Raw genomic sequence first — 15,805 nt, forward strand, 5'->3', positions numbered from 1 at the left:
GCCATAGTCAGTGCTTATCTGTCATCCGCGGAAAGTGAGCGGACGCCATTTAAAATCGGCAGACTTCGGGTAATTCCGGAAACATTCGGCTCCGGTCGGTTCTCGAAAACAGAGGAGTTTAAAAAAACTTTTTGTGTAGTGAACCCAAAAACCATTTCAAAATGAAGATTTTGTTATTTTCAATGTTTTTGGTGATTGGATACCATGGAAATACCGTAAAAGGTAAAACAATACATATTTATTTATACTTTCTTTAATTCAATCGCATTTAGTAAGGTTTCAGTCTCCTGAAACATTTCCTAAAGGCGAAATAGAATTATATTTTTAAATCGTGTAAAAATCAACATCGTGTCTCCGTCGAGAAGTAGTGGGTTTTACGTTTGGCCGGTATACGTGTGAATGTGGTCCTCTATAAGGTATATTTTAGTGACAAGAAATGTAAGGATATTTGATGCGTAAGACCGATTATCTTGATGTGTAACAGATGCACGCACATCAATTTATTTGCTAAAAACGTGTCTTACGCTATTAGAGCAGTGTGAATAAAAAAAATATCTACCCACCATAAAAAAACTAAGTATATGAACTTAGTTTCAATAAAATCGGATGTGATTAATTATTTTATTAACATATACGGCAAAATTGCCTTTTCAAAACATGTTAAATTATATTTGATTGACAAATTACAACAGAGATGAAGAACATTTTGGAGAAGGTAATATAGAAGTCTAGGCATCTACAGGGCTTATGACCTGTCATTGGCTGGTTTAATTAGCCACTTCACACACACTGTGTAACATTCACCATTCTGCCCAAATTTGAACATCTATATTCCTTCGATTCTTTCATCTGTTGATGTTTTTGAAGTTAAAGAGCTGAAACCTTTATTTATACGGGTGAAATTCATCTGATTGAATTATATCACCTACTTATTAGGCAACGCCTGAGATTTTTATTTTTCAATTTTTATACTTTTTCAAGAACAAGGTGGAATTTTCAACAATATTTTGAGATTGTCCGAATTTTTGTAGACAATGACTGATTCGACTCGGTAGGAAGTTGTTCATATTAACATATTACAACAGAGATGAAGAACATTTTAGAGAAGGTAATATATATAAGGGCGTTGCCCAGTATGTAGGTGATATAATTCAATCAGATGAATCTCACCCGCATAAATAAAGGTTTCAGCTCTTAAACTTCAAAAGCATCAACAGATGAAAGAATCAAAGGAATATAGATGTTCAAATGTGGGCAGAATGGTGAATATTACACTAAAGTGGCCATTTAAACCAGCCAATGACAGGCCTAGACTTCTATATTACCTTCTCTAAAATGTTCTTCATCTCTGTTGTAATATATTAATGTTAAAAGCTCCCCAAGGAGTTGAGTCCAGTCTTTTTCTAGGCATCTACAGGGCTTATAACCTGACATTGGCTGGTTAAGTAGCCACTTTACATACTGTAACATTAACCGTTCTGCCCATTTTTAAACACCTGTATTCCTTCAATATAACCTTCTCTAAATTGTTCTTAACTCTTGTGTGGCTGTGATGTCACACTAGTCGACATAGGACACAAGATTTGATATATCTCTCTTATTTTTTAAAATGATGAATTCGTATTTATGTAATCTTCAAATGGACGTTTTCACACCCGATTTGGAAAGTAAAATTTGTATCACTATGCTATATGTAAATACAAAAAATATTTAACCTTGCTACGCGAAGCATGAATGTCCGCTAATTCAGCAACACATATATACAGATACCTTATACAAAACAGAGCACGAAGATAGAAGTCATAACTAGGAAAACTGAGACGCTGTTCTGGGGTGGGTGTCATCTAAAACAGATTTAGTCTTCAGTCGGTTAATGACAATGATGGGGGACGCACGCGCGTAACATGTGCGGCGTATTTGTGATTTTCAATTTATTTTGCCATAACAGGATTAAATTATATGTTTATTTCCATAAATTATGGAAAAGGAGTTATTAAACAGTAGTCTCCATGTTTTCCATTTTTTCAAATGTCTGAACTTTAGAATATTCCGTCTTTTACTAGTGGTAACAAGATGTTACATCACCGCGCGCAAAGGGATTATTTACCACAGTCTTTTAAGAGTTAAACTCGGTGGTAAAATACAATATTATAAACAGCTCCCAGGGAGTTGAATCCAGTCCTTGTCGAAAAAAAATTGGAAAAACTCAAAATATTGTTGATAAATCCACCTGGTCCATGAAGAAGTATAGAAATTGAAGACAAATTTTTAGGCGTTGCCTAGTACCTATATAGGAGAAATAATTCAATTAGATGAATTCTCACCCGCATAAATAAAGTTTTAAGCTCTTTAACTTTACAAACATCAACATATGAAAGAATGGAAGGAATATAGATGTTCAAATATGGGCAGAATGGTGAATGTTACACAGCGTGTAAAGCGGCCACTTAAACCAGTTAATGACAGGTGATAAACCCTGTAAATGCCTAGACATCCATATTTCCTTTTCCAAAATGTTTCCTATCCCTTTTGTGATTTGTTAATCTTAATGACTCACTAGGGGGTGAAATAATGTGTTTTGTTTACAAACATTTGGACAAACTCAAAATATATAAGTGAACATATTTGGTTTAATATATATTTTTTGAACAAATATTTATTCTTACCTAAGATTTATAAACAAAAATTAAACCTAAAAACATAGACTTAAGAATAGTCCAGATGGAGCGGAGAATCATATTTGAATACATCGGACTGTGTCCAAAAATTCCCCCACTATGCCCCACTTTCACCGCGCGCATTCGTGATGTCGCCGCGTAATGTTGCACGATGGGAAAAAATATAATCATAACTCAAAAAGGGGGGAAAAAAAAAGCAATCTGTTAATTTCTCTAAAATTGTATTGTGCACGCGGAAATATTGATTGACACAACAGAGTAGTTAAGTAAAGGGTCATTTAATAAGAGTAATTGAATGAATGAACTTTAAACTTAAAATATAAAACAAATTTTATTTTACATAAAACGGATATTTTTATATCATGTTAAATAATATTTGATGTTTTAGAATAATGTCGGTCAAATGTCCACCGCAGAGTTGTTTAATCCGAGGTCCAATTTTCAATAGTTCTCTCATTAGACGAGCAAAGTAGGGTAAACAATTTACTACCCTGGCAACACTAACGAAATGTCGATTTTCTTTTCTTCGACAATCTGACAGCTGGAAAAATGATTCAATTTTTAAGTAATGTATTTGCTACTTACACATTCATTTGCTCATTACAATGAAATGTTATCCCATTCTATTTCTTTAAGATCCTAGCAGTATTTCTACACTTTGAAAGGACACACAACGACATAGTTGAATTCAAATCAGGAGTTGCGTACTGAGCGACGTCCACAAAGAAACTAATGGGTCAAAACGTAAAACTACTCATTTAGTCGCCTTCCGTTTGATGCTCGTATGCGGTTTCTGGACTATTCTTAATTTTATGCAAAAAAATTATGGTACCTACATTTAGTAGAATTTTAAAACAATTTAAAAATAAATATCAATAAAATTTTGAGTTTGTCCAAATTTTTGTAGATTAGGATTCAACTCCCATGGGATCTGTTAATATTAACATATTACAACAGAGATGAAGAACATTTTAGAGAAGGTAATAATAATGAATTCTAGGCCTATGTCGTTGGCTGGTTTAAGTGGCCACTTTACACACTGTGTAGCATTTACAATTCTGCCCATATTCGCAAATCTATATTCCTTCAATTCTTTCATCTGTTGATGTTTGTGAAGTTATTAGCTAAAAACCTTTGTTTACGCGGGTGAGATTCATCCAATTGAATTATTTCACCTACATACTAGGCAACGTCTGAAAATCTTATTTTTTTCAATTTCTATACTTCGTCATTCTTTAGAGGGTGGTAAATTTGAGGATTTTTATTTTTTAATGCGACGACACATTGCTTCACGTAATGGCCACACTGATGATTAAACGTCAAATAAATGATGTATAAATTGTTTAAAAAACTGAAAAAACTAATACGGTTTGGTAAATTTAACCTATTTAAGTGTTTTTGGTAATGCTTAAGGTCGCAATTATGTTCTAAATGAAAATCATGGCGTTTGATTTCACGTGTTCACATTTATTTGACGTTTAATTAACAATGTGGCCAGATATTAAGGAAAGTGTGAACGCATTCAAAAATAAAAATACCCGTATTAATTCCATTTATTTATTTATTTTTAGTTACTGAGAACATTACAGAGTATCCAATTAATTCTCAACACATTAAAAAATATGTATATCAGATTTATTAAATAGAAGAAAAAAAAAGTAAATTGTCATACATATTACAATTTGGAAATTGCCCTCCTAAGAGTAATCCCACTGTCATGAAATATATCGACATCCGAGGCGATACGATTGAATAACACGATTGCTCTACCGGCACAACCATTGGCAGGTTGGTTCTGCATCGTGATACGTAGAACAACCTGTGTTGCCTTCACTCTCAACATCATCATTGGCGGCCTCCGTGGTGCAGTGGTCAAGACGCTTGACTCACACACGGAAGGAGAACACAAAAATTAAATGTGATTTTTTTCAAGCCTGGGTGTTCTGTGATGTAATTCACCACTGTAATTGGCCCCCTGGCCAGTTGTGGTGCAAAAAATAAAATAAAATTATATCACTCTCTAGGGGATAGAGATGATTTAAAATACCACCCCTGGAAGGCTGGCGATGACGATTTTCCGACTATATTTAACAGAACTTAGGGACGCTCTAGGAGGCTTCATTATCTAATGTGGAAAAGAGAGATATATCGTACTTTTTAATTAATTCAATAATTTAATATGACGTCAAACAACGCAGAGCCGGCAAACATGAACCGGCAGACGTATCTAAGTGAACCAATAAAGATTGAGGTTAATGTGGAAATTTATCTAATAATTTACGCATTCTTTATAATTTATTATTACGTATTTATTATCTATGTGTCGGGGTGACACGGGGTGTAGTGATAGGCGCGTACGACTAAAATGCAAGACGTTCCAGATTCGATTTCCGGCAGGATTTATTTATTATTTATTTTGAATCTTGAAATAGCACACATAAACATATTCTTATGAGTGCTCTAAAAATAACAATCATCAGAATTTTTTTTTTCGAGTTTCGAAATGAAAGGGGTCTAAAAAGTTGCCTCTTGGATTACTCGGAATGCAAAAAATATCAAAAAAAATTTCGATACTACTCTTGGCCCTCAACCAGATCTTGAAGTTTTTAAAAAAAATTGATTTCTTGCGCTAAACCGGCTGTCATTTCGTATTTAAGTAAGAAAATCGGTCCAATTAAAATTAAACCTTATTAAATAAGCGCCTAAGGGCGTGAGTTGCACTTTGTTTTGTAATAAATAGGTAGCATTGTTTTAATGGGCTAATTAATGCTTTCGTCAATATTAGCCAGGCGCTCAACGGAATCAGTTCCGCGGAGTGTAAACTTTTTGCATTTCGGTAGTTTCAAAACATGTTCGAATTTGTAATGTGATAATGTTATATATTTACTAACAAAAAAGAATTTTATCAAAGATAATTAATAAAATGTTCAAATAGTGATAAACTTCAAACCTCGGTTGAGGGCCAATAAGAGTATGGAATACTTTTTTAAATGATATACATGAATACAATTACTATGGCGACTGCTTTTCTTGACATTTAGCTTGCCAACCACCGGCCAAATGCAATAAATAGCATGATAAATAATAAAAAAATCACTACAGAAGCAGTTTTGGAATATTTTCCATATTTACACCGGTGAAATTCAAATATGTGATAGCGCAGCGGGATTATACGTCGCGAAACGTAAATATTTTGACATTTCATATTAGGTGTTCACGGATGTTGCAGTGTGACCGCGAATACGATAAACAACCATAGTGAGAAATTGTTATCACGTCGCTTATTAGCAAGTCGATAGTTATCTGTGATTGAGCTACAGAGCGATGTTGTTCAGCATAGCTGTAGCCCTTCCACTAGGCATAATCATCGACAGTTTCGTCCTGTATATCGGAATATCAACACTTTGTATCCCGGAGCCGTGTAAACACGTGATTATATAACTACGCGTTGTGTCCCGGTCCCATATTTTCACGTGATATACCAGCTGGTTAAAAAAGTGCATTTTATTGACATCCAGTGACTATTATTGGACAAAGTTTACACGGCAAGTTTGAATCTAGAATAAGGGCTAGAGATGAATATTTCCAAGACTAAATGTATGGTTATTCGGAAAAAGCCACAAACTTTCCCAATGACTTTAAAACTTGGAGCGCAGTTTATTGAGCAAGTTCATCAATATAAATATTTAGGATGCTGGCTGAATGATAAATGGGATCACTCGCGAGAGATCAAAGTCAGAATAGAGGTGGCGCGAGACTGCTTTTTCAGGATGCGTGACCTTCTTTGCAGTAGAGACTTTAATTTAGACCTCCGAATGCGCATTACTCGATGTTACGTCTTCTCGGTACTTTTACGGCGTCGAAACGTGGACACTCACCCAAAACACTTCAAAAAAGATCGAAGCCTTTGAAATGTGGTGCTACAGGAGGATATTAAAATTCTCCTGGGTGGATAGAGTCCGAAACGATGATGTTCTCCGACGGATGGAAAAAGATAAAGAGGTACTGAAGACTATAAAGAAAAGAAAACTTGAGTACTTTGGGCATGTGATGAGAGGCGAAAAATATAAAATTTTACAAGTCATTCTACAGGGAAGGATTGAAGGGAGACGCAGTGCAGGTAGAAGGCGCATCTCTTGGCTTAAGAACTTGCGCGACTGGTTCCATTGCAGCACTCAGTCCTTGTTCAGGGCAGCTGCCAATAAAGTAAGAATCGCAATGATGATTTCCAACCTCCATCGGGGAGGGGAACCATAAGAAGAAGAAGTGACTATTATTAGTACTTTTTCACTGCTGGTAAACTTCGTGAAAACACGGGACCGGGACACAACGCGTGGTTATTATAATCACGTGTTTACACGGCTCCGGGATACAAAGCACAAAAAAGGAGTGAGACGCTGTAGATATACGTGTGAACATTGCAATGTGGCTCTCCATAAAGGCCAATGTTGGCAAAACTATCATACAAAAATGACTCATTATTGTTGATAAATTACCTGGTCCATGAAGAAGTATAGAAATTGAAAAAATAATATTTTCAGGCGTTGCCAAGTATGTAGGTGAAATAATTCAATTAGGTGAATCTCACCCGCATAAATCAAGGTTTCAGCTCTTTAACTTCACAAACATCAACAGATGAAAGAATTGAAGGAATATATATCTTCAAAAATAGGCAGAATGGTGAATGTTACATAGTGTGTAAAGTGGCCACTTAAACCAGCCATTGACAGGTCATAAGCCCTGTAGATGCCTGGACTTCGTTATTACCTTCTCTTAAATGTTCTTCATTTCTGTTGTATTATGTTAATTAAAAAAATATATTTATAGATGGCAACCATGAAGTTTCGCATAAATAAATTGTCTATGTTTTTATGAATGTATGTATGTGTATGCGCATGGGTGTATGTATGTGTGTGTGTGTATATTTATGTGTATATATATGTGTGTATATGTGTATACGAATAAGTTTATATTTTATTTGTCTGTGCTCTTTATTAATTTGTTAACTATTTTTATATATTAGAATGTAATTGCCTAGCTTGGAACGGGGTAAGTACCCTTGTTAGCTGGGCAAAGTGAAATTGTATTTTGATAAAAGAAAAAAATAAAAAAGAAAAAGAACTTCCCATTTTCAAGGCAAACAGAACGACATTTTCCGAGTACTTTAGCATTGTACATGACACGTAAGGCTACAGAATACAGGGGTCCAAATTTATAAAAAAATGGTATCAAGTTGTAAGTAAGTCATATTATATACCAGGGGCGAACCGTGTATAGAAGCGATTATGCGCAGCCTACCATTATATTTGACTGACCGTAATAATGTTTCACTGTAACTTTTTTTACAGAAAAACAAATAAATAATTACTATTTATTTTTAATCATTTCCACCGTCTTTATTTTTATCCTGATATAAATAATAATATTAATAAAGCGCGCCCAGCGCTTGCGGTGAGCCAAGAAACTAGCCAAATATTCCAGCTTATTTTTTCATACAAATAAGTATACTATATTTAGAATGTCTTAACTCCAGTGCGGGTTTTTCTCCTAGATTAAACTTGCAGATTACACAAATTATTTGAAGATTCTTGATTTGGAAAACAGTATTTCAAACATTATTTCTTAAGGGCTATTATTCTTAAAGATGGTACTTTTGACACAAGATCATAATTACTTTCATGCGTTATATTGCAGGATATATGGCGCTCGACGCAGCCGTATTTAGCACTATTAATTCCTAGAATAATTCGGCCAGTAGACATTTCCATTTAATACCTAATATCGACTGAATTCATAGTGCTATTTTTTATTTATTTTTTAATGAGTTATGTATGAAAGTTATGGACAATATATCTATATAATATAAAATATCACAAGGTTATGTCGTTTGAGTTGATTTCATAGATGAGCGTTGTTGCATCACACAGAACCACAGAAAAATATCATTTTGTAGTATACATTACTTACATTATATTATGTACCTTCTTTGTAGGTACAGATATGATATTTTTTTACAGCTTACCTGTAAATAAAATCACCATTCGCCACTGTTATATACTAACACACTAACTTGCACATAGTACTAACACATGTGTAAATTTGCTAATGTATCCAAAATAAAACAAGTTTATTGGATTGTAATTCTACTTTATTTTTTATAAAATATACAAAGGGTATATTGTGACGCGTTTCGTCTTGTTAGGACATTTTCAAACAAACATTTTGAGTTTGTTTGAGTTTGTTTGTTTGAAAATGTCCTAACAAGACGAAACGCGTCACAATATACCCTTTGTATATTTTATAAAAAATAAAGTAGAATTACAATCCAATAAACTTGTTTTATTTTGGATACATTACCAAATTAAATATGGAATTCTACCAATTATCTGCATACACAATAAACATGTGTAAATTTTTAAATGAGTAAAATCTTAATCTCGACACTGGCTAGAACACCCCAGTAAGGGGTGATAAAGCCAAAAAATATATAGAAAAAGATCATTCCTGCATTTTTTTTTCTTAATTTTTTAGGAAGCTTATATATGTAAGGAAATGTAAGAAAATTGTAAAAAATACATCACAACACTGCGTGATTTGTTTGTTTATTGAAGTATTTTATCACCCGCTCTCCGAGAATATATTCTGATAATCTTCCTCCGCGAAGTAATAATTATTAATAATTCGGGGTAATACGTCAGTCGATGTGAGTTACTAGTTATATACGGTGTACAGTTTTTGTTTGTACTACGGGCAAACTTAAATAATAATTATTTCCAAGCATGAGATCATAATGTCAACAGGTCAGGACGTCGGGAGATACAAATGTCAATCATCGAAGTTCTCGTAACAAGTGACATGAATATGTCAACAGAAAAATATCAATTCCTGGCAGTTTTCATATTATCAGATTTTGTCGAGATTTCTGTGGAGATATTCTGAATCAGGTAGAAGAATTCGTGTACCCGGGAAGTATGTTTACTAGGGACGGAGAGGCCGAGAAAGATATTGAAAGGAGGGTGAGTGCCGGGAGCAGGGTGAACGGTGCACTAAAATCTACTTTGGCAAACAAATGTTTATCGCAGGAGGCTAAACTAGCAGTTCACAGCGGAGTTCTAGTTCCAACTCTAATGTATGGGAGCGAAGTATGGAATTGGAAAAATAATGATGAAAGTAGGTTGAATGCTGTCGAAATGCGATCCCTCAGGCGAATGTGTGGTAAAACGATGTATGATAGGTGCACAGATGTCGAGATCCGTGAAGTGTGTAAGGCTGAGACATGCATTATTGACAGAATCAAGAAAGGGGTGCTGCGTTGATTTGGACGTGTAGAGCGAATGGACAGCGAAAGAACGGCCTTTTAGATCTACGATGCAAATGTTGATGGATGCAGAAAACGAGGAAGACCGAGAAGGACATGGCACGATCAAGTCCATCAAATACTTGAAGGCGGACATGTCAAAAGTAGGAATAATCGGCGTGCGTGCATGAGAAGATGTATGAATGTAGAGGAAGCGAGGTCTGAATGCCAAGATAGAGTGTTATGGCGTTCTATCCTCTCTGCCTACCCCTACGGGGAAACGGCGTGATGGTTTGTTGCTGTTGTTGTTGTTGTCGAGATTGCCAGATCGTTCAGCAGTGTTAGAGAAGAAAATAGGTATGGAAGTCTTGGCTCGACATTAAGGGAGATACTTATGCCCCCCATCCACCCGCAGCTGTTATAGAGTCCAGGGTCTCGATTATGAAAGCTATCTTTATCTGAATATATCGAGACGGTATATTTAACTTCTGTACTATCTGTATCTTACCTCGATATTTTTTACCTACTTGTCATATCAACATCATGTGATCGAAACAAGCCAATTGAATGACCGCAAACAATTAGTTCGCGTTCCTTACGTCATTAACATTGAAAAAAGTTCTCATTTTTAGTATAAATAGGCTTCTGTAATAAAAAGTGCTCACTACAAAGCGACTATAAACTCCAATAAATCCAAATTCAAGCAAAAAATGCTCGCTTGAACATTAATTTTGTATGACTTTTGGAATTCACCTAGACGGTACGCTTAACGATCGTCTGTATGTATCTACCGATCGACTACAAAGCCGGTTCCTTTAACGTCTCGATACATACACTCGGAAAGATAGTAAAATAGATGGAAAAAATATGATGACTAAATTATTTTTTTGGAGTGGTAACTTTCTAACTCCTAGATACTCTTATTTGTTAATAGGACAGAATCTAGCGACATTATTTTCACGTCTAGGCGTTTGTTTTATTAAAGTGACAGTTATGTCGGAATTTAATTCAACACTTATGGAACGGCTGCAGACATTCTGTCCAATTCTTTACCATCTTATAAGTCCACAATATCAAGTTTATTTGTAGCTGCTCGTCGAAACTATTATTGACAATTCAATTTCATAAATTTAAAAAAAAAATACTTACTTGTTTATTTTTATTACCTTATACTTGTTTTTTATTTTTATTTCTTATTTTTCGTGATAATATATGCTTGCTTGTTTATTAATTTAACTTAAAAATGTCTTTCTTGCTTACCGTAACACTTTATTTATTGTTTGCCTTACAGAATTTATTTCATAAGCTTATATCTTTGCATTTTTTGTTTATATGCTTACTGTTTTTTCTTGCATACCTTTGTTATTATTGTTTTTTTTCTTTTTTACTTTGTAAAACTTTTTATCATATCCTTTTTAACTAATTTCAATTTTTTTTTTCTGTATATTCTGTTTATTATTTAGTATGTTAGCATGTATGGCGGCCTCCGTGGTGTAGTGGTCAAGACGCTTGACTCACGCACGGGAGGTTCCGGGTTCGATTCCCGGTGAGAACACAAAAATTAAAATGTGATTTTTCTCAAGCCTGGGTGCTCTGTGATGTAATTCACCACTCTAATTAGGCCTCCTGGCCTGTTGTGGTGCAAAAAAAAATGTAAAAAAAAAAATGTAAAAAAAAATAATGTATTTCATTTTTATTTTTTGTAAATGCCTTTTAGGCGTTAATGAACAAAATAAATAAATAAATAAATAACATTTACTAGATGTGTAAAAGTAGATATGTATAGAATTTTTAAAAAACACTTTTATGAAATTTATAAAAAACAAAAAAATATTTAAAAAAAATGATAAGATCGATTTGATCAGTGATCAGTAATTTCGTATCAATAATGACATTAGTTTGACAGCTGTCATTCTAATCAACCTATATTTTAAGGACTACAGCGGATTTTTTTCACGTTCAGGCTCAGAAAGGTTAAGAGCCAATCCGGAATGAGTGGGAGTGGGACGGAGGTGAGATAGGGCGCGATAGCAGGCGTCGGGTCACGGGGTCGGAGCCCGCTTGTCTGCCATGTCCATTCTGTTCACTGTACTCCATTAGTCCTGAGTCCTGACGCTCCTACATACCATATGCCGCCGTCAACGCTTATCAGTTCACGGTTTACCTCTTCGTTCTGTAGCTCAATCACAAATAACTATCGTGAAAACAATTTCTCACTATAGTTGTTTATCGTATTCGCAGTCACACTGCAACATCCGTGAACACCTAATATTAAATGTCAAAATATTTACGTTGCGCGACGTATAATCCTGCTGCGCAATCACATATTTGAATTTCACCGGTGTAAATATGGAAAATATTCCAAAACTGCTATTTTTATTTATTTATTTATTTATTATTTATCATGCTATTTATTGCATTTGGCCGGCGGTTGGCGAGCCAAATGTCAAGAAAAGCAGTCGCCATAGTAATTGAAGCTAGATTACTAATCGTCTTGCAGCTACAGAGTGCATGGACAGTTAGAAACGTAGCCCCTATTTACAAAACCTGCTACTTTTATTTATTTATTTATTATTTATCACGCTATTCATTGCATTTGGCCGGTGGTTGGCAAGCCAAATGTCAAGAAAAGCAGTCGTCATGGTAATTGTAATTTAATTATCACTTTTTTGAATTTAATACCTCTTGCTATTTTGAAAATGCAATATACAGAGTGTTCATTAAACCCTGTCACATCCGAAACCACGATGATCAGTATGAGCAAGAAGACATATTGGAACATTAAAATAATTTTTTGGAACGAATAAAATTTAAAAAAATAAAATTTCATGAAAAGCAAATGGTTGCTTACTTCTGCAGGGCAGAAACGAGGGGGGGAGGGGGGAGTCTGATACTGCGCCGCGCTCCCCTCACTTCTCCCCTGCAGAAGTAAGCAACCATTTGTTTATTTAAATATTTTATTTTTAAAAGATTTCTTTGTCCGAAATAATATTTTCAGTATGCCTTCTTGCCCACACTGATCATTGTGGTTTCGGATGTGACAGGGTTTACAGAACACCCTGTATAATAAAACGCACAGTAAAATAACAAAAATGTAATATATAAACTATACGTTTGTGGAGCAGGTGATTTCATATTTGTCTGATTTTATTATAATATGAATCAAACCAATGATCAGAAATTAAACGACGCATCCTAATCCCAAAAATGCCACGACTCGACTGACTAAATTTTGACAAGATCGGGCCAACCCGAAGGAAACGAAAATGTACTCGGCACGGGTAACCCCAGTGAGGTCACATTATTTTTATTATTAATTATTGTTTACAACGTGGAAAAATGAACAAATAAATATGAACTAGTCGTTCAAAGAAGTTAAATTTTTTTCTTGCATTTTCTAGAAACTTTTCAGCACTATTTAACGCTCTAATTTTTACCGCGTGCAAAAATACATTTTAGGGATGAAGTTCCTCACTATTCGTATTAACGAGTCTCAGATTTTATAGCTTTTAAAGCAATTTAGAGTATTCGAATCACAAAAACTTACTTAAGCATGTCCAGCAAAGTTAATTACACAATTAAATAAAAATGAAAATCAACTCCCTTAATTTTTATTTCCTGATAACGATCTCGATATTTGGCAATCTGGATGACTGAAGTTCGCGTAAACGGACTTCCAATGTACAGGTAAACGTCGCTTTACGTCGGGTTCCGTTTCGAGACAAACCGGCGTAAAATGAACACAAATATAATGGAAGATGGAATGGTTAGGTTCAATGTCAAAATTCCAAGAAAAATCTAATAATAAATACAATTTAAATTCGTTTACAAAATAAATAATAATCTCTTGTTATAAATAATGAATTTTTTATAGTAAATACTATCTCACCAGTTCGTCGGAACTAAATTAAATTCTCACACTTTTAAAAAAAAGCATCCAATTTCGTTTGCTTTGATTGTCGCTTCCTTTCTTGCAGAATCATAGCATCAACTACAAATATTTGTATATTCTTATAATTTTAATAATAAAATAACTATCTCGGAAACAATTTCACACACACTGTACGTTGCTCGCGTACATGGTAATATAATAAAACAACGTGTAAAAGTGTGTCTGCTATTAGAATCGCGGTGTCTACTGTCATCTGGTGTCGGCCAAAGCGGGAATCCCACGCCGGCACCAACCGGCGTAAATCAAACCGGCGCAAAACGACGTTAACCAGGCGCGTTCCGTCCATATACTGTGGATGCGGCGCATCCCTTGAGATTTTAAAAATAATATGAATTTTACAAAAAAAAAACATTATAAATACGAAATAAAAGCTTCAAAAATGTATTCCTGAAATTCTCACTGAGAACGTTCGGGTGCACGCGATTCAAACAATATCTTTAGTATACACACCTAGCTACATATGCGTATTTCCTATACCAACGTACGTACTGAATATCTAGGTATCTTGATAGTATTTGTTGTATACGCGGGATGCTGCTTGTCAAGTTGCGTCTAGTTCCCATAGCATTCGTCCAAATTGTCGCGCATGCGCTTTAGGCTCATAAGGTTTTAGATTTCTCTTTCGAAACTCGGAGAGAAAAGAAGCATTCAACATGTATAACGCAAAGAAAAAACGGCTCTAAAAACGTTTATCATAAAGTTTAAAGTAGCGCATTGTTGACACTTGGCCCAAATTTATGAACGATTGTCTCGGGTCTTATTTTAGTGTTTTGATGTTTATATTGTTATCTCCTTTTCACACCTACGGGGACCGTCCTGGAAGACCATCGATGGCGATCTTTCAGCTTTGTTCGGCGGAACTAAGGAGGAGGCGAGAGTGCTGGCCGACGATAAGGTCTCCCGGAAGCGTCTGGTGACGTCCACATGCTTCACTTAGGAGTGGAAAAAGAAGAAAATAAGAAAATTTACAGATTCACCTCTAGACGAGCCTGTGCTCCGTCAATTTATTGATTGTCAACTATTGATTATTATTACTCTAATGGACGACTTATATAGCTTATTAAATAATTCTGAATAAACCTACTAAAATAAGGAACATGGTTTTTTGTCAGCATCCTTACTGATAAATGTCACTGCACGCGCCTGACGTTTACCTATTCTTGTAATTTCAAACACAAAAAAAATAATCTTAGAATGTGCTGAGCCACATAAGATGCAGACCAACCTAACCAAATTAATAAATATGGTGGTCAATGAACCAAATTATGGTATTATTGTATTATGGCCAAATTAGAAATGTTCATTGAAGGAATTATTTGCGAAGACCTTTAAAAAAAGAATTGTGAGATTTGTAATTATGCTTCACCAACTCAATGGAGAATGCTAAGTTTGGGGCGTCAAGTAGTATAGTTAAAATCTGATTTTGCAAGATTTAGAGTCGGTTTTGAATTACGTTATTACTAAGGTAGATAGGTTTTTATGTATGCATTGTTTATTTTGGCATCAATAACTAATTTTCCATTTTCAGTAGAGATTTCTAAAATTGCTTCTTATACCCCGAATACTAAGCCTCCTCCGTGTCTGCTCCATTCAGCGATCGTTCTTCTGCGTTTTTTTTATCTGCGCAGTCTGATTGGTCGAGCATGGGAAAATGGCGGCAAACGTTTCAAGTTATCAGCGACGCGGGTCAAATGTGAACTGAGGAGGTCTACGGAAAGATAGCAAAGAAGAGTTAATGTCATTGTGTATTTATAAATCTCCGTAAGATGGAAGTCGAAATATCATGGGTCATTTCGTTCGAGAAAAAATCTCGATGTCTCGTCGAGTTTTGACGGGTGTGATTGCAAACAATCTCCTATTTAAGTATTGAATAATAGC

General features: G+C 34.9%; 1 protein-coding gene across 1 annotated transcript in view; it reads left to right on the plus strand.

Annotated features, from left to right (window-relative positions):
* The first annotated feature begins 9 nt into the window (after positions 1–9).
* Positions 10–15,805, plus strand: part of LOC148275040 (uncharacterized) — a 67,416-nt gene continuing 51,620 nt past the window's right edge. The window contains exon 1 of the mRNA XM_088236249.1: positions 10–222. Within this exon, the coding sequence (XP_088092375.1) occupies positions 162–222 (61 nt within the window). The 5' untranslated portion in view covers positions 10–161. The remainder of the gene's footprint in view (positions 223–15,805) is intronic.

This window comes from Micrasema longulum, unplaced genomic scaffold, assembly GCF_059751315.1.
Source record: "Micrasema longulum isolate JH-2025_06_02 unplaced genomic scaffold, ASM5975131v1 h1tg001527l, whole genome shotgun sequence".
NCBI lineage: Eukaryota > Metazoa > Arthropoda > Insecta > Trichoptera > Brachycentridae > Micrasema > Micrasema longulum.